We start from the raw sequence: 24,850 nt of genomic DNA on the forward strand, positions 1-24,850 counted from the left end.
TGGTTTCTGGAAGAGACAGAGGGAGAGAGAGCAAGGGGGAGGCTAGAATGAGTACAGTATGAAGAAAATAATGCTTCTGCCTCTTCACTATGTGCTTTCTGACACAACTTTGTACTTCTACCATTTTATCTTTCTTTTATTGTTGTATGTGAATGTACAGGTTTTCCCTTGCTGTTACACTAGCCAACACACATGTTGCCTTGCCACAAATTTGTGCTTCTATTATTTTAAAGTTAATTTTTATTGTTCCATGTGAATGAGCATGTATATAATATTTGTTATTTATAAAGTACATTTTCTTATTTAAAAACACCTAACAAAAATGGGGCGGGGGTTTTGGGGGAACCGGAATGGATTAATAGCATTTCAATGAGAAAATTCTTTTGAGATAAGAATGTTTTAAGTTAAGAACTCAGTTGTGGGACAATGTCAAGGTATCACTGTAGATAGATCTATATCTCTCTGCGTATATTTTCCTTTTTTGGTTTGGCCTACTTGATAAAATTATACAGGAAAATTGGCAACATTTCCAACAGAGCATGGGCCAAGTGTATCCAGAGCACTGCTTCATATTGCTCACATATTTTATCAGATGCTTCTTTGATGCTATTCAGGAGAAGGCTAAGAGAGAACAATAGTTATATATTTCTTTTATTTTTGATGGCTTCTTGAATAGCAACAAATGGGGTATGCACAGAATGGTAAAAGCATCAAGTGGGGATGTTCATGCTAGTAGTGTTTGCTGCATTTGGGCACTCCTTTCCACATATGTGTACCACACTGTTAACCACCCTAGACTCCTATAGAAGAGAACATGGTTCAATCCATAAAAATAAATAATGAAGCTAATCAGTGAAATTCTGCACACAAAACATGCTGAGCTAGGTCTGCTTGTTTTCATCTTATCCAAAATGTAACATTATTCCAGCACCATCAAACACTTTCGGTAATAGGGGTTTTATGTCGGTGAGGGCATTTCCTAGGAATAACTCACTGGGACATCGTTCATAATAGACATGCATAGCCTTCTACAATCACTCACTTACCTTATTTCATCTTCTATTTTTATGAAAGTCAAAGTAAGGAAGTAAGTACGTACTGTATGTACTATGATTGACGCCGGACAATACCAGGTAAATACACTAGTAGTGTAAGTTTTTTGGCCATGAAGATACAAGTGTGGTGTTTGTGTGTGTGTGTGTGGGGGGGGGGAGACCATCTCCCATTTTTAAATACTTCCTAGATTTGCAATATCCTAGATTTGCAGCTTCTATTAGATGAATGGGGGTTGCATTTATCTGATTCTCCTTCTCCCCAAGTGCTTAAAAAGATAAATAGGGTCCTTGGGGGTGGAGAGTAGAGGTTATAACAGAGTACTAATTGTTCCCAAAATGTCTCCCAATCCAGGGAGCATAAATGAATGATGATGAAAATGCTGCTGCTGAATGTCAGGTCAATCAGTGTCCAAACAGCTCCCATTCAAGATTTGATCTTGGATGAGCATGTTCACCTGGCATGTATTACAGAGACCTGGTTGAATGAGACTGGACATGTGTGTTGATCTCACCCAGCTTTGCTTATCAGACTTCTCTGTGCAGAAGTGGGCAAGACCCAGGAATAAAAGAGTAATGTTACTATTGGATTTTATCCCTCTGAGCTGGTACCCTAACTCTTAAGTTTACATCTTATTTGTACATAGGTGGTTAGGATAATGGATTTTGTTTGTGTGTCACTTATCCCACCATGATAGATGGATTACACTCTCATTGAAGTTGCAGATTCATAGTGGGGGCACATGACTTAATTCAGATTAAAGTATTTTGAGCACTTTCCTCCCTTCCTCTTACAAAAGGGGAATAATCCAAGCTGGTGTTTTGGCCAGGGACGAAAATAAATGAGATTATCATGTTCAGGATTTTCATGCTCACCCTACATGAAACATATGTGTATGACCTTTAGGTCGTCTTGAAAGAAGAGCTGAGCTGGGAAGATACTGAAGAAGTATATATATATAGTTTATGAGGTATAAACTATATATATATATATATATACTTCTTCAGTATCTTCCCAGCTCAGCTCTTCTTTCAAGGCGACCTAAAGGTCATACACATATGTTTCATGTAGGGTGAGCATGAAAATCCTGAACATGATAATCTCATTTATTTTCGTCCCTGGCCAAAACACCAGCTTGGATTATTTCCACCACACATTACACTTTATCTCATACACTTTATGAACATGCCTAAATTTGTAACATCTGTGAAATTTCCAGAATCACAAGTGTGTAAATTGGCCTCACTATGTTTGTTTAAGTGCCCCAGTGGCGAAGTGTGTTAAAGCGCTGAGCTGCTGAACTTGTAGATCGAAAGGTCGCAGGTTCAAATCCTGGGAGCGGAGTGAGCACCCGCTATTAGCCCCAGCTTCTGCCAACCTAGCAGTTTGATAAAATGTCAACATGAGTAGATCAATAGGTACTGCTCTGGCGGGAAGGTAACGGCGCTCCATGCAGTCATGCCGGCCACATGACCTTGGAGGTGTCTATGGACAACGCCGGCTCCTCAGCTTAGAAATGGAGATGAGCACCAACCCCCAGAGTCAGACATGACTGGACTTAACATCAGGGGAAACCTTTACCCTTTATGTTTGTTTATTTAGGACTAGAAATATATGATATAATTTCTACATAGGGCTTTGTGGGAAATGATTGTTTCCAGTTTTCAGAAATTCTAACCTGTGTAATTGCAGATTACCTAGTATATTTTTAACAGATGGTTTTCTGAGGTTTTTTTATATAGATAACTTCTCTCACCACTTAAATTGTATGTCCAAAGAATAAAAGTTATTCATTATTAATTTTAAAAGCTTCTTATCTAACACATTATGTAAAACAGATCAAATAGACAATAATTTTCAGATGGCATATTTACAGATTTCTTGTAGATAAAGGAGATTCTGCAAGAGAAGACTTACCTAACCCTGGAAGATAAATATCCTTCAATGGAGTTGAGAGTATTTATAAATAGGAAAGCACTATCATTTAGAAAACAAAGTTTCATATAATATTTACCTTCAGATATTTGAGTTTTGAAATTATCATGCAAATTTATCGTTTTCATACAAATTACCACAGGGAATATTCTGTAAATGTGTTTTTAGCCTGCTCAGAGATATTAGCTACAATCATAGAAAACTGTATGGGTTTCCTTACAGGAAGGAAGATTACAGCATCTCCTTTGTGACTCAGGCAATTACAAGCAAGTACATATAAAAGTGTTTCTGTGTGCTTAATATATTTGATTAGGTTTTCTGGTATTTTTAATGAAATGAATCTATTTCCAGTGGAGGAATGCCTATGCATTTATAAGTTGTTTCTGTGGTAACCAAAGGAAATACTTGAAGATGACCTAATCTCCAAAGGTCACACTAAATTCAGTGAACTTGCTGCCAGTTAAATGTGGATATGGACAGTTTTATGGAACTACCATAGTCAGGTAGAAAATAGGGCTATGTTTATCTTTTTTAAAAGTCCATGTCAGCATCTTTTTAGTTCATAACTCATTTTCCTGCAGCTTTCTCCCCAGATATTATTCTCCCAGAGACTATTTATACTGGAGCTCAGCTGATGAGGAGGAGGGGGCCTCAGGCAGATGTAATACCAACCTTAATTTATTTCACTTTTGCATGCAACAGCAATGCATTTCAATCCTGTCTCCCAGTATCCCTCCTGATGATGTTATGTCTGTTTTCATGTATTTTCAGTTTTATTATTGATTTCCCCCTCATTTTAGGACCTTTTGTGAAAAAAAGTGTACATTTAGAATAATGTGAAGGTTTTGTGAGGAGAAATACAAATGCTGATACAGAAAACAGAATTTTCCCCACAAAGTGAACTGTTTTCTGTGCAACAATATTGGGGCTTTATGCAAAACACCTAAGTTGCATTGTAAAAATGTCATTAAGCAGATCAGTTTAATGAAGTATATGTTCATTTTATTTTTTAAAAATAGGTAAGGACCTCATTTATTCCCTCTTGAAGAATGAATAAAGAAAAAAAATCTGTGGATAATTCTTTATATCCACAATGGAGATCAGTGTTAATGTAATGGAGAACACAACTGTACCTCATATTGTTTGTACTTTTTCTCCTTAATCTAGTTTATTGCCTAGGCTGAGGCTAGTGTCTTTTAGCTGACTTGCACATATCTTGTACTTTGTGCAGTGAGATGTCTCAGCTTCAGAACCTCCTATTTAATGGGAGCAAGATCCTAGAACTAAGCTCAAGGAACAACTGCTGTCCGAAAATATCTGGCCTAGGTGCTTTAAATGTTTCACACAGGAACTTCTTGCAACGGATTTCCTTACCTTCTTCAAGGAAATAATTCCTTCCCGTGTTTCTTTGTCAGTTGATATTGTAAACACTCCAGAGCCATCCCCATTTATAACTGAATATTTCATGTCCGCATTTGACCCAGTGTCTGCATCATTTGCCTTGATTTTGCCTACTGCGGAGCCAACTTTCGCAGACTCAGGAACATATAGCTGATAATGTTCTGGAAAATATAATCAGACAACATTTCTAGGAATTCTGCTGTAAATGAATCTCAAATTATCAGGCATGTCTTCTGACTGAGGTGAAGACTACAGTGAAACATGTCAAATATTGCTTAACCGAATTTAAACCAGAATATAAAATACTGATCTTTGTTATGAATGAAGTAAAAAGTAAAGGTTTTGCTGGGTCCAGGTCTCAAAGTTCATTGTTATCCTTTCAATGGGAAGCTTGCAAACAGGTGATAATAGCCAAAGCTCTGCTTTCTTGTTTATTCATAGAATTTGATATACAAAGATACACTACATGGCTCCTGATTATGAGAATTTTATGTAGCTATAGCAGGCAGTAGTTTATCAGTAACTATTGTCTTCTCTATAAATAATGTTCATCCAGTTTCTCACTATTTATACCAGAATTTGCATTTGGACTTCAGCTCTTGCCATCCCTCACCACTAGCCATAGTAGTTAGGAAAAGCTAACCCTTTTAAAAGTGATTTAAGTTTGTAGCTGTAGCCACATATTGTAGCAGGGAATTCCAAAAATTCATCTCTGTTGTATTCTTTTCTCAGTCCTGAAATATCAAACCATTTCATTTTCTAGGGTTAGAGGACACTCAGTAGTTCAGTTTAGGCATTTAAAAGCACAGCAAGCAAAGTTTCAAATCATGATTTCATTTCATGGATTATTTTTTGACATTCAAAGCTGTAACACAGAGCCAGCCCTAGGTATTTTTCAAGTGTAGGCAAACAGAATTTTGGCACCCCCCCCCCCAAACCAATCACTGAAAAATAAAAGCGTTGGATAAGCGAAAGTGTTGGATAAGAAGGAGGGATTAAGGATAAGCCTATTAAGCATCAAATTACTTTAAGATTTTACAAATTAAGCACCAAAACATCGTGTTTTACAAGAAATCAACAGAAAAAGCAGTCTCGACTGCGCCCCTGTATGTTTTGCGCCTGAAGTGACAGCTTAATTTGCCTTATTATTGGACCAGCTCTGCTGTAACAGCATGTATATTTCTGCAGCACTGCTAGAAATATATAGCACTTTTGTACTCTCTTCATTCTCTCTTATCAAATGGCCAAGGAAACAAGGGCTGTAAATTTCTCTGAGTTAAAAGCTAAGCAATTTTAAAGGCCTGGAATAAGTTCCCCTCCTACCACATTTATGTGTCTTGCAATTGTGTGAAACTTTACTACTCAAATCTTTATAGCACTCCACCAAACCACATTATGCCTTAAATGAACATTTGTGTTCTTCAGTAAGTGACCTTATTGTAAAAAGATACAAAAGCTTATCTCAAGCTAAGGGATTGAAAAATGAAGAAAGTGCAATTACATGGCAATGACATTTGCAGTGGATTTGAAATGACCATTTCAGCTCTCTTTTAGAATGAATGGTCTTTTAGAATGGATGGATTGGAGACAAACTTACATAATTAATTCAAGATATAGTATCTGTAAGAAATAATGCAAACAGAATCCTGAGAAACAACTATGAGAGCGTAATCTAAGGCTTTCATGGCCAGGATCACAGGGTTGTTGTATGTTTTCCAGGTTGTATGGCCATGTTCCAGAAGTATTCTCTCCTGACATTTCACCCACATCTATGGCAGGCATCCTCAGAGGATCCCCCAGGTTGATTTACATGTTACACCTAAAATAGTTTCTGATCAATAAAATAAATTCTGACTAGCAAAACTTAGGGGTAATACACAAAGTGCTGCAGTATGGAAAGAAGAGTTCAAATCTCCATTAAATCAGGAAAAGCCTTCTTGATCAGAACACTTACTATGTTAGAAACTAGCTTGCCTTACAAAGTTGTGCTCCACCCTTCAGTGAACATTGCTTCCCATGCAAAGGAAATGACACTTTTCTGTGAATGTGAGCACTCATCTGTATTCCAATACTTGCTTAGAGGCGTGTCTACATAAACACAAAATCTTGGACTTTACTCGAATCCAACACTGGTGAGCTACATGACACATGGAGACCTCTAGTGAGTATCCCAGGTTTTTTTTGTTTTTGTTTTGCTCTTAACACAATTGCTCTGCTTTAGGAAAAGCCAGGGGATATGCCTGAGTTTAGAAAAAAAACTCTGGAATATCTGTAGACGTTGTTGCTATCTAGACAGCTGGACAGTTCAATTCAACCATATCCACTGTCCAGGTGGACTCCTCCACCTTTACACTTTTCATGCCCTGAATAGCAGAGGGGAAGGGGATGGCTCATTCACATGTCACTACTGCTGATCCTTACTGGCCATGATGCTCCCTGCAAGTGTCTGGCAATGGCCTGTTGCTGATGTCAGAATGGGGCAACAACATGATCAGCAAGGAGGGAGTGGAAGGTGAGAGCTTACTCTATTCTGGGGTAACCTAAAAGAAGCATCAGCCCACTTTACACTCTCTGATGTGGCACCACTTCTGCACTTTTTCAATGCTTGTTTGGAAAAAGGCAATGGTCGTGACAACTTTTGGTGCTTTTCATCTGAGAAGTAGGCAGCGTTGGTGCTTTGTTGAGATTCTCCCAGGATGGACTAAGTCCATACATTTTACCATTCTTCTCAAAGAAGTTTATGTGTTTTTTTATAGGAATTACTATTGTACCTTAACTTTTCTGGGAAAAAAATCTTCTTTTTCTCTGATTATAGAAATGAAAGGTCTTTTTAAATGCCTGAGTGGGGAAATAGTGTCAATAGACAGTGACAGCTCTCTATGTTGTGACTCAGCTAGAGCCTCAGAGTGACTCTGATGGGGATTATGGGATTCAGGTTCAAGATGACTCTAATGGGAATTATGGGACTCAGGTTCAGAGTGTTTCTGCTGTGGAAGATGAGGAACAGGGAGGCTTTCCCATGGCAGGGAATGGTGTTGCTACTGAAACTAGCCAGGTGCAAATTGACTCAGGAAGGGAGGACAGCTCCCAGTCTGATAGCATACAGACAGAAGCTAATGCTAACAAGCTGTCTGGCCTTGACAAAACAGAACCTTTAGATCGAGCTGGTTGTTTGGAATTCAGGGTTCGCAGAAGTGTTAGAATAGCAAACAAGAGGGAGGTCAGAGGCCAAAGAAATGCTTTCATGCTATGCAAGGGGTATTAAAAGAGTGTGCTGAGAGAGAAACCTTTGTCAAAGCAACTTCTCATTCAAGTCAAGAAGCAAGCTCTTGCTCTCCCAGATTATCTTGCAGCCTTTGTCTGTTCATGTTCATGGGACTTTGTAATGCATTAATGGAACCTTGTTTTATGCTTAATGATTTCTTGGATCATTCTTTATTGCCTTGTTTTGCAACAACCTTTTGGAACTTTACTTTTGCTTTTTTAAGAACTATTTATTTTGTATTTCTTAATAAACTACAAAAGACTTCAACCTGTGTGCAGCCTGGTGTATTTAGCAAGGTGAAGCTAACCTGAGGTGTGACACTCCATGTGTCATATTAAAATCCATAATGTTGTTTTCCAAACCTGTATTCAACTTAAATATGACCTCGACTTATACACAAGAATATAGGGTAAGTGAAACACCAGGAAAAAAGCTTCACAGGCAATAATGCAATATAACCTCTTGAGTAGAGTAACGGTGCCCCCTGACCTCTTTCCACTCTTCCATCAAACAAATAGCCCCTATGGTGACTGTTTGGGCACAACATTCTCTTGTGCCCAACTGGCTTAACTTTACCTGTCCTGCTAAATATTTTATCCTTCCCTGCCTCTCTTTTCCCATCTCGTTGTCTGTCTAACAGATTAAGAGGCAGACTCCTAGTTTTATATTCCTTCTACACAGTCCCATGGCTGGATGGCTTTACTTAAGTAATGCAAGAAAGGCCAGTGCACTCTCCTTGGGTTTGTCACTTTGGAAAGCTTATTTAAAGTTTGGACTGATACCCAGCACTACCTCAGTCACATATTAGCCAGCAGCTGCCACTCCAAAAGCACTGCTGAATTTCAGTGCACAGAACAGCTTAGACTGCATCCTAAGACAATTTGTCTCCTTAACAGTGTTCCTCCCCTTCTCAATTTCACAGACCGCCTGTCTTCTCATTTGCTATCATGTAATATTCATTCAGCAACTGCTCACATAAAAAATAATTATGGAGGCTCCAGTTATGACTCCACAGTTAAGTTTGTGGTTAGCTGTGCACTTAAAGTAGGAAATAGAGTTCATTGCTATGCATAAAGAATACAGCAGATCTTCATAAAAACTACACCACTTATTCTTTCAAGGTTCAATTTAGCAAAGCATTTAACCGAATAGCTATCACTTAAGGCTATGCTTATTAAAAGAAGGAAAATACTTGAGAATTACACTTCCTTGACAAAAACCTGTAAATGAGGCTTCTGAACATAGGTTTTAGCTCCTGAGAATATGTAAGAAGTCTTTTGAAAGAATTTGCTACAATATAAGAAAATATTGTTGTGATTTTAATTTTCAGAAAAGAAATAGATTCAGTCCTCCTCATTCACTAGTATTAAGTTGACAAGTCTCATGAAAGTGAGTAACTGTGAATAAAGAAATTGATTTTTTTTACCTGAGATAACAATTCTAGATATTCCAGCATGACTCTATGGCTGGCTTATTCTGGAAGCTGACCACAGAATCACACTGGAGGACCTCGAGATGCCTACAGAAGTGTATTCTCCAGAAATCTCTAGGTCCTCTGGCATGACAAGAGGAAGTTAACCATAGAGACTCACTGACAGATCTAGATATGCCTAGAATTTTTTTAACCAAATCCATCAATAATCAAGCCTGCAAAAGCCAAAACCACAAATGTGGAGGGAGGACTGTACAACTTTATAAGAGGTACATAGGATAGGGCTGTCCCAATAATTAGCTGCTCTTAGAAATACCAAAATGGCAAGTATGGACTATTGAAAATAACAGTAACAAATTATAAGGAAAATAAGCAATTTAACAATTGTTCTCAATTTAGATCTTTGTATATGTTTCAGATTTCTTATAATTTGCACTATGCCTCATCTCCAGGTGCCCTATTTTGAATTTTGATAAAGGCAATAAAGAAATTCTAAAGGTGGGAGATAGAGAATTCAACAGTTTTGAATTCAAACATATACAGAGCAATCATCATATTGGTGAGACTGGTTTCCACAGTTTTATCTACTTGCCTCCAAGAAAATATGATTTCTCCAGGAAATGGAAATTTTACAGTATACTTTTGTTGGAAGCAACAGGATATAGTAAATTCCTAGAGATGAATTGCTTAGGCCCTTCCCACAGAAGTTGTTCATTTCAATAGGATTCATTATTAAGTTCTATGTCAAATTCAATACTGTATCCCCCACTAATATTATTTATTTATTTATTTATTTGCGGTATTTGTGGTTCACAGTTTTGGCAGCAATTCAATGTCCTAAGTAATAGGAGGGGTCACACAATATTGCAAAAAAGGTTAGGCATTTTAAGAACAACTTTAGCACCAACCTTTTAATCTTTCCTAACAGCTTTACTAAGATTATCCACCCAAGACAGTAACATACAGCACAATATCTAATCAAGCGTGCAGTTTTCTATGTTAAGTGAAGATAATTAACACAAAATCTAGTTTTCAAATGCATCACCATCTTATCCTCTCAGCAATGCTTCAATAACCTAGCTGCCAAATGACTTTAATGGCATGTAAAAGCAATCCCTTATTATGTAAGAATGTGCATTCAAGAATAACTGACTGCTCCTAACATTCAATATCACATTATAAATGCCAACATATTTTATAATGGTGAGTGTTTAGACTCACCTGCAATATTCACACACACACACGCACACACACACACATGGGTGAAACAGGCTAAACCATTCTTATGAAATTCAAATATAAACCATTTGTATAGCTGATGTACACTGATGGCAATTTATCGTATGGAGCAGTAGCAGATAAGACTTGGAATACTTTACATCGACTCTACTAAATCTGCTATTAAATTGATGCACAACAGTCCTCTTGAAAATCCACAAATGATGATTCTAACCAAAAATATTGAGAAAAGAAAACAAGAAAAATTAAAAGAAAGGACAGGAATACAAATAACCTCAAAAATAAAATACTTGGGAATATGGGTCACGTCGAAGAATTCACAACTACTAACAAATAACTATGAGAAATTATGGAAAGAAATAAAAAGAGACCTGGAGAAATGGAGCCACCTAAACCTCTCACTACTAGGAAGGATATCCCTTCTACCTAAACTACTATACCTCTATCAAAAACTACCTGTAATACGAAATGTCAAGAAATTTAAAGAGTGGACTAAGGATTTGTTAAAATTCACTTGGAGAGGCAAAAAACTGAGAATAAATATACTATGATGTTTGTGCATTAACTTGGATAAAGGATTGGATGGCCTTAAAAAAGCAAAAGATATTAACTTTAGAAGGCCACAACCTTAATGTGGGATGGCATGCATATACCATATGAAAGAACGAAAAAAGAGAAAAACTTTAGGAATCATTTCATAAGGTCTGCACTGTTGAGAGTATGGGGGAAATATAAAAGAAACTTCTACACCAAAACTCCGCTATGGATGTCGACAATGGAAGCCAACCAAAGAAGACTTTTGGGTTGGACCAGATGGCCAACATATAAGGACATTTTAATTAAGAATACATCGGATTTGAAAACACATCAAGAACTAAAGCACAACTTCAACAATATCTCATGGCTTCATTACTTGCAAGTCAAAGAGCACTACAATCAGGATAAAAAGATAGGATTCAATCGTAACGAAGAATTTTGGGATAAAATGCTCCAAACACAGAAGAAATTAATTTTAAAAATCTACAAGAAACTGCTGGACTGGGCAACTGAAAAATAAGGAGTGAAAACATGCATAGTTAAATGGGCTAAAAATATACAAAGACCAATTAACTAAAACGAATGGGAATTAATTTGGAATAAAAAACTAAAATACACTTATGCGACCAAACTTAAAGAAAACTGGCTGAAGATGTTCCATCGGTGTTACATGACACCCATAAAATTATCTAAGATGTATAAGAATGCAGAAAAGAACTGTTGGAAATGTCATGATCAAGATGGAAGCTTCTTCCATATGTGGTGATCTTGTAGAAAAGCCACCAGCTATTGGATGAGAATCCATGAAAAAATTCAAAATATCTTCAAAAGGAAAATCCCCAAAGAACCAGAATATTACCTAGTAGACTTAATAGACAAGGAACTAACTTTGACAAAAAAATGAAGATATTCTATTTACCTATATAACTATAATAGCCAGGATCACTTATGCAAAACACTGGAAACTAGAAGAAATGCCAGACCCTGAGCAATGGAGAAATAAATTGATGGAAATTAAAGATATGGATAAACTGACCTTTCTAATAAAAAAGAACTCAGGAAATCCCATAAAACAAACTGACTGGGATTTAGTAGAGAACTACCTTAAAACAAGAAGAAATAAATTATTACCATTAAGTATACAAAGGGGAGGAACAGGAAAATAACAAACACCCCCAGTAAAATGGGAAAGACACAGAAGGAACAGGGAAAAAAAAGCCAAACCGCAAAGGACTAGAAGGAAGTCAAACTTTTACTATTTTCTTTTTTCTTTTTCTCTCTTTTTTTTCCTCTTACATTTTTCCTCCTTAATTTTTTATATTTTATTTTTATTTTATTTTTTATTTTTCCCCTCTTCTTCTCCCTACTTTTTCTTTCAGAATATGTTTTTTTTCTCTCTTCACACCCACCCCCCCTTACCCCATCACCTCCCAAGACCCCCTATTTCCCATCCTTCCATTTGCCCCTTCCTTTTTCCAAAATTGTTTAAACTCGGTAAAATTCATTTTAAAAATAGAAAATCCACAGATTTCTTCCCTGAAAATTGTTCTAAACAATACACATATCAAGGAAGTTACATATCTTATTTGTAAACCAATCACTGCTCAGATTTATTTGAACCAGAATTCTATATGTAAAAAAAAAACATCTTCACACAAAGAAGAAAGGGAGGGGATAACTGTGTTTTATTTCTGAATATGTTTTCATGCAAATAAACTGTCCTTTGTTGCTCTGGAAAACTCCTGGCTATCACTGGGAGGCTTTGTTGATGTTACCTTGCTGGGAAAAAGAGAGGAGCCACCTACTCCTTTGTTTAGGTTATGTGGGTGCCTTTGCATCAAGCCCAAACTGTGGGACTGCTCCAGAGTTTCAGGGAAGCTCCAAGGAATTTTCCAACTTTTGCTAATGTGGGATAAAACTGCCTTAACAGGTTTTACTCTGGGTTAGGCATTGGAAGTCTCTGAATATCCAGAAGTGATCTCTGGCCAACTCAGGTCATCTGACCTGTTTTACTTATTATTCTTTCCAATATTTATATCCCGCCCTTCTTACCCGAAGGGACTCAGGGCAGCTTACAACACTGGCACAATTAGATGCCTATACAAAATCAATCAGTAATACATAAAATCAGTTAAAATGAATTAAACACAATATAAAATTACAGTATATAATTTTTTAAAATATATATGCTCAGATCCGTTCATGGAGATTATTGTTATGGATATGGATATGTATAATAACAGTAAGATCCACAGGCAGCTTTCCACATTTGCTGAAGGTAGAGGCATAGAATCCCCACAAATGTTTAAAAAATGTGATTTTAAAAAACCGAGACATCATTATGTCCTCCAGTATGACAGTAGTTGAATGTAAAGTTACACTGGAGAATCTACCACCTCATCACACTGAAGGTTTGGGGGTCTTTGTTCCTCTTTGGGGACAGGGCCTGCTGAGCACCATCACATAACACAGGCCGTGGCCCTGCCCCATTGACTGCTGAAGTGGTGAGGAAGTGTCGCAAGAAACGTCATTGTTAACAATGGGAGGTAATGAGCTACCCACATTTTTGACCCCTTTCCTACATCTGATGGGGGCAGGAATAGGGTGCCAATGCACCTTCCCCCAATGCCCCATGCGATGGAGGAAGAAGGGAGGATTTCCGAGTCACCTTGAGTCTCCATGCAGCTTTCCATTTTGCTGGCAAAACAGAACTCAATGGGAGGGGAATCTGTCTGATCTGTCTGATAAGGTCAATGGAGATTCCTAGAGACATCATTTTTTTAATGAAATTTGCAAATAATCAAATCCATAACAGTCAAACCCATTAATGTGGAGGGCTGACTGAAAAAATATGTTTTTTATGTGTCCAATGACAGCAGCAGTGTATGGAGGTCTGAGGAATCAATCCTGATCAATACTAATAACAATCCACATTGGTGAAATATATCAGACCTATGAAATTATGCTACCCCTCATCTGAAAGTGCTGTATGAAATTACCGTATACACTCCGACAAGCCGAGTTTTTTAAAATCTCTTTTTGGGGGCTGAAAAAGTCTCTCTCGGCTTATAATCGGGTCAAGGTGAAGCCAGGCAGCAAAGCCTGGTGACTACAGTGTCTTTTCTTTTCCAAAACCTCCCTTCTCCGCTTTTCCTCCCAGGATGGAGTTATCTTATTTTTTAAGAGAAAGAGAGCAACAAGAAGGGAGTGTTTTCAAAAGCAAAAGGAGGGTGAATGTGGAAACCTCTTGCAAGCCAGGAAGAAGAAAAAGACTGCATGGGTGGAAGGAGAAGCAAATTTGCAGGATTTATTATTATTATTACTATTATTGGAAGAACGTTTGAGTCAAAAGGGAGGGAAGGAGGGAAATAAGAACAACAGAAGGTGTTTATTCCTTTTTATTCCTAAGGAAACAATAAAGGGGTGGGTTTTTCTGGGAGGGAAGTTTTAAAAAGCCTTTTCTGGCTACTTTTAGAGTTTGAAAAAGGGAGAAAGAAAAGAGGTGGGAAAGGGCAGGAGAAAAGAGGACAAAGTTGTTTTTAGGGGGCTTTGCTTGCATTTCTTCCTTGGGCAAATGCATCCCCCAAAGCTTGTAAATAATATATAGAATTTCTCCCTACAAATACATTAATATATGAATTTTCCCCTCATATGTTTACAGGTTTTTGCAAATCCTATATACATATAGATATCTAGAGATATCCATGTACCTGTATATCTGTACCTATATGTATACATTAATTTTATATAGGAATTTCCCCTCACATGTTTGCAAGTTTCTGCAAGTCCTATATAGATATAATTATATATAGTGAGATGTCTAGATAGATAGATATTAATATACATATATAGGGCTTGCAAATATGTGCATCCACACACACACATATATAGAGAGAGATGTTTAGATAGATATAAACATAGATTGCAAATATTTCAGGAGGGAAATGCACATATATAGAGAGGATTTGCAAACGTTTCGGGGGGAAATACAAATGTAAAATTAGTATATATAATTATAGATCTATATCTAGCTCTGCATTGTTTATATAGGCATTGAATGTTTGTCTGTTACTATGTTGGAAGCCAGCCTGAGTCCGCATGGGGAGATAGATAGAGCGGGATACAAAGGAAAAAGAAGATGATGATTATTATTATAAAGTTATTATTGATATCATATTATTTTTGTTGACCCTACTTTCTCACTTAATAGAGTTAGTTTACTGTTTTTCTTTGAAATAAGGTAAATATTCAAAAACATTTAACCCACTGATGCCTTAATTAACGTAACTTTATTGGTATCTATTTTTATTTTGAAATTTACCAGTAGCTGCTGCATTTCCCATCCTCGTCTTATACTCAAGTCAATAAGTTTTCCCAGTTTTTTTGTGGTAAAATTAGGTGCTTCGGCTTATACTTGAGTATATATGGTATATTTTAGCTATCAGTAGATTAGTGAATTAATTCATGGTGGGAAATTATAGAATTCTGTTTTAGGCATTAGACTTGTATCCTTTTTCTGTTTTGATAGCCCTGATCATGTCAAATGCACTAGAGAGTTAACCCCACACACACACACCTCTGACACACACACACTTAAACTTGCCAATTTAAAGTGCTTGCTTGTTCTTAAATCAATATACATGAAAGCTTCACATTTGTGTCCACTCAAAATTGATGTAAGCCTTTGCTGGCAAACAAGGATCTGGAAGCCCAAGTTAATATATCTTTGTTTCATAAACAGGTCATCGATTTTCAGAAGCAAAATGGCATTAAAGATGGTTGAATCTATTCATATCTAAACCTTTTAAACCATAAGTTGGCTATATTTCATTCTGGCATATGGTTCAAATGGCATACAAAAATCAATATTTTAATACACATTCTCTCAATGTTTGCATGTTGAACTAATTTCTCCCAGTGTTTACATAGGAAAAAATGAATACAAAATTAATACCTTGTTGGTAGAAAGGTACAATGTTACAATTTTTGCATGCATTTTCATAACTTTTTTGCATACGTATCTTAATAAGTAGAATTTGTTATTCAGTTTCACTTTGGGTATTCTTAGGAGAGCAATGCAGAACATATTTTAGAAACCTTTGAAAACTGGGGGATGACTTTGCTTCAGTTATCTTATTAACTCAGTAAATGTCTGCTGAATTAATGTGTCTTTACATGCAAACAAAATACATTTCACCCCAACCTTGCAATGAGACACCTTAGTCACACTATTCTTCCTTCTGTCCCTCTCTTCCTCTCTTTTTTTCTATCTTTCTCACAGTTCCCATGCTTGTTTTTTTTCCATCACACTTGTACTGGTTCTTACATAAAAGACCCATTGGTTTCCTAGATTTGATTTGTTTTGTGTAACCAAGCATCCATTTCCAAAGAAGAAAAAGCTGATTAGAACAAGAAAGTGAACCTCATGGTGGAAAAACCACAGCCACTGGACCAGAAATGTCTTCATCAATTGACTGCCTCGGAACAATGGGAGATGTACTCCAATAGCATTTGGAAGGTCAAACAATCATCACAACCGCTCTTGATAGATTTAACATAACATTTCTATTGTTTTCCTGGGAAGGGAAAATGCTCCCTAGCTATAACTTATAGCTTTCCCAAACATCCCTTGATTATACATATAAAATCTTAGATTTAAAAATATATTTCTGACATCTTAATACATTTCCAGTACACTAACTTTTGGCTGGGAAAAGAAATAAATCAGATCAAACCTTTACATACTCTGAGGGAACCTGGGAGGGTTGTCGTTGACATCAGTGAGTGTTATATTTACAGTGGTTGATCCTGACAGCCCTCCAACCTGTCCAGCCATATCTTTGGCTTGAATGACAACCGAGTAATGTTCCCTGGCTTCCCGGTCCATGTTATGCAAGGCTGTCCTGATGACTCCTGTGATGTTACAAAAAAATGGGAAAGAAGAAAAAAAAAAGAAACATTACTCTTCACTTCTTTATAAAGGTTATAAAGGGTAGGCCACCTACGTAGTTGCTCTTGTCAACAGAATGAGACACAAAAATAATTAACATCCCAAGCAAGCCATGTTCAGTTGAAATTTTGACTCACATTCAAGAAATTTGCATTCTCTACTGTGTCACATCTGTTGCTGGGGAGGGAGGAACTTATATAAGGCATTACAAAGAAACATCAAACACACCACATTGTGTTCAAAGGCAAATGAATCAGCATTTCATAGATTGTCAGCTTGCTGGGGGATATATTGAAATGAAAAGAAATTCCTATTACAAAGTCATATAATATATTAATACATTATAACTCCAACCTATAGAAACATGACATCACATGGAGAAGATCATGATGCTGGGGAAAATGGAAGGAAAAAGGAAGAGAGGCCGACCAAGGGCAAGATGGATGGATGGTATCCTTGAAGTGACTGGCTCGACCTTGAAGGAACTGGGGGCGGCAACGGCTGACAGGGAGCTCTGGCGTGGACTGGTCCATGAGGTCACGAAGAGTCGAAAACGACTTAACGAGTGAGACGATGACGATTTACCAATGGTCCTAATTTATCCACATACATTGAATAAGGTTTGGCACAACATAGTGCTTTGCTGGTGATACAAACCCAGAAATGCTGACTTTCTTCATATTTTGGAGGAATGGAGATTTTTATAAACAAATAATTTGTAACCCTATTATATTAATAATAAGCAAACAGGGTACAGTTTGCTTCAAAATCCAAAGAATATAATGTTGCCTATATTGGAAAGAGTGTAAAGACGATTAGCTCTTTACTCACTGCAGCAAAAATATGTTATCATGTGTTCTGGCAGAATAAAAATAGATTTACAGTAAGAACTTGATTAAGCAAATGGAGGAAGTGGTTTTAATGTATACTTTTAGGTATTATAAACAATATTTCAGCTACATGTAAAACAACTGACTTACTGAATAATTAATTCATGGAATGGAAAAAGTTATCAAAATACCTTTCCTATTTATTTAATTCAATTTAACAATATGCTTGATTGTTTGTTTAACTATCATTTAACCATAATGATTTAGACATACACTTTGGGGAAATAAGTTCACAAAAAGCTACAATAAAATCTACCATCTTTCATTGTCGAATGTAAACAAAGAAGGCTGTTTTCTAAGTATTTTTAAAGAAAAAACCTGCATTCTTCTTGAAAATTTGTTTGAGGCTACACCCCAAAGTAAAAACTGATTTTTCAAAATATTCTGCCACCCTGACTAGTTCAGACAGCCTTGTTCTTAAACATCATGATTTGCAAGAAGGTAACTATTTTTGAACAACAGCAGTAACAACAATAACATAAAAAGCAATATGAGAGCCAACGAAGGACATCTTTAATCCAATTTCTATTGCACTGCATTCAGTTTCGTATGGGAAGCCTATCAGAAGAACTTGAACATGTACTCTTTTCATTTTAGAATGACATAAAAAAGGGAAAGATGTCTGAGACTTAAAGACCTACCATCTTTTGTGAATCAAGTAAGAAATATTCAGTGTGCTCAAAGACAATCAGGTAATATAACAACAAAAATGCCTTGGAAGGTTAGCATATGCTCAGATAATACAATGTTCATTTCTTCTGAATTGCTGAGGAAGGAATAGAAAGATAATTCTTGAATAAAATTAGAATATTTTGCTTTCCCATTAGTGATGCCTTTGGAATTTGAGGAAAGTAGGAAATACAGATACCTACTATATAAGGTTTTCTGCCAATTATGATTTTGAAAACAAAAAGGATAAGAAGTTTGCAAAACTCATTTCAGATGGAATGCTTCTCTATATTTTGGGATGAAGATTCATAATAGAGTTAGAAACAGCCAAAACTTTAAGTAAAGCCTAATGTGCAATGTGAGAGAAAAAGAGAGGGAAGGACAAATAAACAACATTACTTCAGTGCCTGATGACTTATGGCCTATTGGTCTGGCAAATAGCCAATTGATCTGAAAAATAGTCTGAAAGTATTCTAGGCTATTCCAGAGATTCATTGTTGGAACCAGAATTTTGTAATGAGCAAACATCTGGCATTTAAAAACTGCTTTCGAATATACAGAAGATGCCTATCTCTTAACATAAGGAAAATTAAATGAGTAGCCATTCCAGAAATCTGTAGCAAATTTTATAGCCTTTGCTTATACCCTGTCACCAAGTCTTTGTCTATTAAATCATATGATGGAGAGTGACTGACTTCAGTGGAATCCAACAATCAAAATGAATTGACCAGGAAATTAAATAATCATTTGGGTGAACAAAAACATTTACCTGAAGGATCAATAAATGTTACAGTTAATGGAGAACAAATGTCTTTGTTTTGCTTTATGGATTTAATGAACAATATTGCTTACAGATTTCAGTTACACTATTGGTGCCTGGTTGACAATTTGTAAGCAAACACAATTTATGACATAGCTGATCACAGTACACATATGTCAAGGCATCTGCTTTAGCTTCCAATTTTCTGGTTTTGTGGAGTTTGAATCCATCTGAGTAAAAGTGGAAATAATATTTTCAAAATAATTCCAAATTTTGCACACAAAGAGTCCTGGATTATGAATATACTTCAATATACAAATTTCAAACATTTTCTCACCATGAGAAGAAAATTATTTAAATAATTGATTGCTTCCTTGAGAAGAAAATTAGTGAATAATTCTATCCCCAAATATACTGGTTTTATAATGGCAGATATATAATTTACTCTAATACTTCATTTCACTTATTATTATTATTATTATTATTATTATTATTATTATTATTATTATTATTATTATTATTTTATTCTTATACCTTGCCCCATCTCCCCGAAGGGACTCGGGGCGGCTTACATGGGGCCAAGCCCGGTCATCAACAATATAAAAACAGCAGTAAAACAAATCAAACAACAATAAAACAAGTTATAAAAACACATACAATACATAATGATAAAATCATGGATAAGATCTGTAGGAAACTGGGCCAAAGTGCTAGTTATGTCGATATCATCAGGGAGGAGTGGTTATCCAAAGTGTCATAGTCATCAAAAGTGCTAGGAGAAGTGTACATACGGGACTATTAGTGGAAGGTGACAGGTCAATCTTACTAGATCAGTTGTCAAAGGCCTGCTGGAAGAGCCATGTTTTCAGGCTCTTCCGAAAGGAGAGAAGGGTAGGGGCTTGCCTGATCTCCCTGGGGAGCGAGTTCCAGAGCCGGGAGGCCACAACGGAGAAGGACCTCTCCCCCGTCCCCACCAACTGCGACTGCGACGGTGGTGGGAGCAAGAGGAGGGCCTCCCCCGACTTACCCAGGATCTGGTCACTGCCAGTCCTATCAAGGAACAAATCTAGGGCAGGATTGTACTAAGATAATAGGTGTCTTAACTGCTTCCTCTTGTTAGGACTATAGGGCCATCTAGACCATTTATTAAGCCTTGGGAAAATATGAGATGGAAGCCTTACTCTATCGCAATAATAACCAATACATATTGGTACAAAGTGGCCACATTTAGCAATCCCCCATACACAAACTACATGTATTACTTCAGTCTTGCTGTGGAAAAAGCAGAATGATAGATATGTTTTTTTTTCTTTTGTGCATGAGAGCGAGAAGGTTTGGTATTTTTTCTGGAAGACTTTTTCAAATTCAACTCCCTTCCTGAAGAATCATCTTCCTACTTCGTTGGGCTTAGTTTTAGAGATCTTTTAATAGTATTCTGGTCTTCTCTGATACTCAGGGTGTATCTTACACTGTATGATTAGTGCAGTTTGACATAATTTTAAGTGCCATGATTTATAGTTTGGTGAGATACCAGCACTACTCAGTAGAAAAGGCTAAAAACCTTGCAGAACTACCATTCCTATGATTCCATAGCATTGTGCAGTCCAGTTAAAGTGGTTTCAAATGCATTAACCCTACAGCAGTAGTTCTCAACTTGTCAGCTCCCAACTGTTTACCAACTGTCAGGATTTCTGGGAGTTGAAGGGGACCCACAGGTTGAGAACCACTGCCCTACAGTATAAATGCACCCTCAGTCTGCAAAGATTATTTTCTTAAAGTCTAATCCTACAGTATTCTTACAACTTTTCAGTCCAGGAACACCTGGCCTCTCTAAACGAATTCAAGTCCCCAGGGCCAGATCAGCTACATCCAAGAGTATTGAAGGAATTAGCGGAAGTTATTTCAGAACCACTAGCAATTATCTTCGAGAGTTCTTGGAGAACGGGAGAAGTCCCAGCAGATTGGAGGAGGGCGAATGTGGTCCCTATCTTCAAGAAGGGAAAAAAGAACGACCCAAACAATTACCGTCCGGTCAGCCTCACATTGATACCAGGCAAGATTCTGGAAAAGATCATCAAGGAAGTGGTCTGCGAACACTTAGAAACAAATGCGGTCATTGCTAATAGTCAACACGGATTTACCAAAAACAAGTCATGCCAGACTAATCTGATCTCTTTTTTCGATAGAGTTACGAGTTGGGTCGATACAGGGAATGCTGTGGATGTAGCCTACCTGGATTTCAGTAAGGCCTTCGACAAAGTCCCCCACGACCTTCTGGCAAATAAACTAGTAAAATGTGGGCTAGACAAAACTACGGTTAGGTGGATCTGCAATTGGCTAAGCGAACGAACCCAAAGGGTGCTCACCAATGTGTCATCTTCATCATGGAAAGAAGTGACAAGTGGAGTGCCGCAGGGCTCCGTCCTGGGCCCGGTTCTGTTCAACATCTTTATTAACGACTTAGACGAAGGGTTAGAAGGCACGATCATCAAGTTTGCAGACGACACAAAACTGGGAGGGATAGCTAACACTCCAGAAGACAGGAGCAGAATTCAAAATGATCTTGACAGACTAGAGAGATGGGCCGAAACTAACAAAATGAAGTTCAACAGGGACAAATGCAAGATACTTCATTTCGGCAGAAAAAATGGAAATCAAAGATACAGAATGGGGGATGCCTGGCTTGACAGCAGTGTGTGCGAAAAAGACCTTGGAGTCCTCGTGGACAACAAGTTAAACATGAGCCAACAATGTGATGCAGCAGCTAAAAAAGCCAACGGGATTCTGGCCTGCATCAATAGGGGAATAGCGTCTAGATCCAGGGAAGTCCTGCTCCCCCTCTATTCTGCCTTGGTCAGACCACAACTGGAATACTGTGTCCAATTTTGGGCACCACAGTTGAAGGGAGATGTTGACAAGCTGGAAAGCGTCCAGAGGAGGGCGACTAAAATGATTAAGGGTCTGGAGAACAAGCCCTATGAGGAGCGGCTTAAAGAGCTTGGCATGTTTAGCCTGCAGAAGAGAAGGCTGAGAGGAGACATGATAGCCATGTACAAATACGTGAAGGGAAGTCATAGGGAGGAGGGAGCAAGCTTGTTTTCTGCTGCCCTGCAGACTAGGACATGGAACAATGGCTTCAAACTACAGGAAAGGAGATTCCACCTGAACATCAGGAAGAACTTCCTCACTGTGAGGGCTGTTCGACAGTGGAACTCTCTCCCCCGGGCTGTGGTGGAGGCTCCTTCCTTGGAGGCTTTTAAGCAGAGGCTGGATGGCCATCTGTCGGGGGTGCTTTGAATGCGATTTCCTGCTTCTTGGCAGGGGGTTGGACTGGATGGCCCATGAGGTCTCTTCCAACTCTACTATTCTATGATTCTATGATTCTATGTAACTTCCACAGAACTTGACTCTTTAGTGGAACTTGCCTGAAAATCCTAAGCATCATCAGTACTTAGAATTCTTTTTCTGGTAATCCCCAGATTATTTAATCTGTTCTTTAAAGAATTAATGCATACCAGTACTTTGACAATAACTTCACTTGAAGTAGCATTTATTCATTTTCATGTATAACTATTAGGCTTGGGTGAACAAGAGAAATGTTTCAATACTCATTACAAAATTAGGTTGTGGGGGAAAATTGTAATTTTTTTTGTTCATCTCTGTTAACACTATTGTCATGAATCTTGCTACAATTATAAAACACATTTATCACTGTTTGCCCATGAAATTTCAGACCGTTGCACACATCCATGGATTTTTGGGAAATTTTCAAAGTTTTTACAAATAACATTAAAATAAAAACTACAAGAGCGATCTCCCTGAATTTTCTATACAATGACACAAGATAACAGGAGATCATTCTCCCCCCCCCCCCCGCCCAAGTTTCAAAACTATTCATACATCTACTAATTTTTGGGATTTTTTTAAAAAAAGTTTGACTTTTTAAAAAAAGCCGCAACAACTATCTCATTTTATGTATTTAACCATACAACTTCAATTTAAGGATTTCTTCCCAGCCCATCACACATTTACTTGCTAGTATTGAAGTATCAGACAATTCTCCTCTTTGCAGATTCAACAATTTATTGGGACTATGGCTGTTGCTAGTAGAGACAAATCTCTCCCCTATCCTAATTGGGGCTTTCTGAGGCTGAAGCAGACTTCTGGAAAATGTAGTTTAGGGAAGGGCCTTTTGAATTCCACAGGGCTCCTCGCCTTCCCCAACTATTCTGTGCTGTCTCAGTTTCTTTCCCAGCTCACTCAGCTCATCCTGTCCTGCAGTCTATCTTTTCTTAATTTAAAGAGAAATGGCAGCTTTTTTGGCTTCTCCTCGCTTGCACTGAAAATGAAACTGACTTCTGAGCATTACATAATTTACATATATATATATATATATATATATATATATATATATAGAGTAAGTTTTGATTCTTATGTTTTTGTATCTCCCCCCCCCAGTGTTTTTTAATATATGTTTCTATATAAAACTTAAAAATTAGATACGACTCATGATTTAAAAACAAAGATTTGCACATCGCTAATATCTATATACTACTCTACTTCATTATGAACAAAGAGAAGACTGATTAATTCAGAATTACATGCTGAGGTTCAGTATAATCGTATACTTTGCTAAAAGAAAATTGTAAACAAAATGCTCAAATTATATAAATTGTGTGGCAAGGACAAATGTTATGTACAAGACCTGATAAGAACAAACCTAAGCAGTGGGACCCTTTGTTCTGCAAATTGGTTCAGTAGCTTTACCCATCAACCAATCTTACAGCTTTGTAGAGCTAGAAAGTAGTATGGGTTTTGCAGGATTGAAAACATAACTGTGTAACAAACCCTACTCCTTCCAGGAAGAAACATATGTGCAGATGCATTCTTCCATGAGTTTAGGTCTTTTCTTTTAACTCCCCTGTGATAATATACTGTGATTCCTCCATCTCTTTTCTTCCAAAAAAATCTTTCTCTCACTTTGTGGCTTCATGCTGTGTCAAGACATCCAGGAATGGTAACATCAATATAACATGTTGGAAGCAGAGCTTGAAAAGTAGTCATTTACTGTCACAATAAAATAGTTACCTTAAAAATAAATGTCTGAAACATACTGACTACTGCCATGGAGGACAGAACACTCTCCTCCAATCAACCTTGTTGCTACTTTAACAGCTACAATAGTTGCAATTCAGAAGCACAAGAAAATGCTTGAATCCATGACATTCTTCCTCCATTTAGTAATCTATACTTTTAACATTATAAAAATAACCAAAAGGTATCATTTTATCACAAATGGATATCTGGTTACAATGTGAAGTTGTCAAGTAATGCTTCCGTTATTGGAAAGCTAATTCCAACTTCTATACTCCTATTCTGAACCTCAGACACTTCCAAGCTTTCAGGTTTGTTCAGAGGACACTGATAAATATAAAGGCATAATTATGTGCAGTTTGCCTTATTGATGGATTGTTGGTTGTTTGTTTGACTAATTGTTTATATATGCTGCCTTTCTCTCAGAGCAGGGAGCTAAGGCAGCTTCCAAGGACCATAAAATAAAAGCACTTACAATCAAAGTTAAAACCCATTAAAATTAGTTTATAAAACGTTGAAAAATATATTAAAAACATAAAAGTTTTTAATTTTATCCAGTTTTAAAATGCTGTTTTTCTTTGCATTTGGACCAGTGTAGAAGGGCCTCTGGACAGTAAATAAAGTT

The 24,850-nt window shown here is 37.1% G+C and overlaps 1 protein-coding gene across 7 annotated transcripts in view; it reads right to left on the minus strand.

Moving 5' to 3' along the window:
- Window positions 1–24,850, minus strand: part of cdh18 (cadherin 18) — an 854,880-nt gene that overhangs the window by 111,021 nt on the left and 719,009 nt on the right. For 4 of the 7 annotated variants that reach the window (XM_062977606.1, XM_008114216.3, XM_008114218.2 and 1 more), the window contains 2 exons: window positions 16,608–16,775; window positions 4,363–4,550 (listed from right to left, as the gene is read on the minus strand). In XM_062977606.1, the coding sequence (XP_062833676.1) occupies window positions 4,363–4,550; window positions 16,608–16,775 (356 nt within the window). Of the gene's footprint in view, window positions 1–4,362; window positions 4,551–16,597; window positions 16,776–24,850 lie in introns of those variants that run through there. The other 3 variants (XM_016994919.2, XM_062977607.1, XM_016994920.2) reach the window with 3 other exon arrangements.

Source organism: Anolis carolinensis, chromosome 4 (assembly GCF_035594765.1).
Source record: "Anolis carolinensis isolate JA03-04 chromosome 4, rAnoCar3.1.pri, whole genome shotgun sequence".
Taxonomy (NCBI): Eukaryota; Metazoa; Chordata; class Lepidosauria; order Squamata; family Dactyloidae; genus Anolis; species Anolis carolinensis.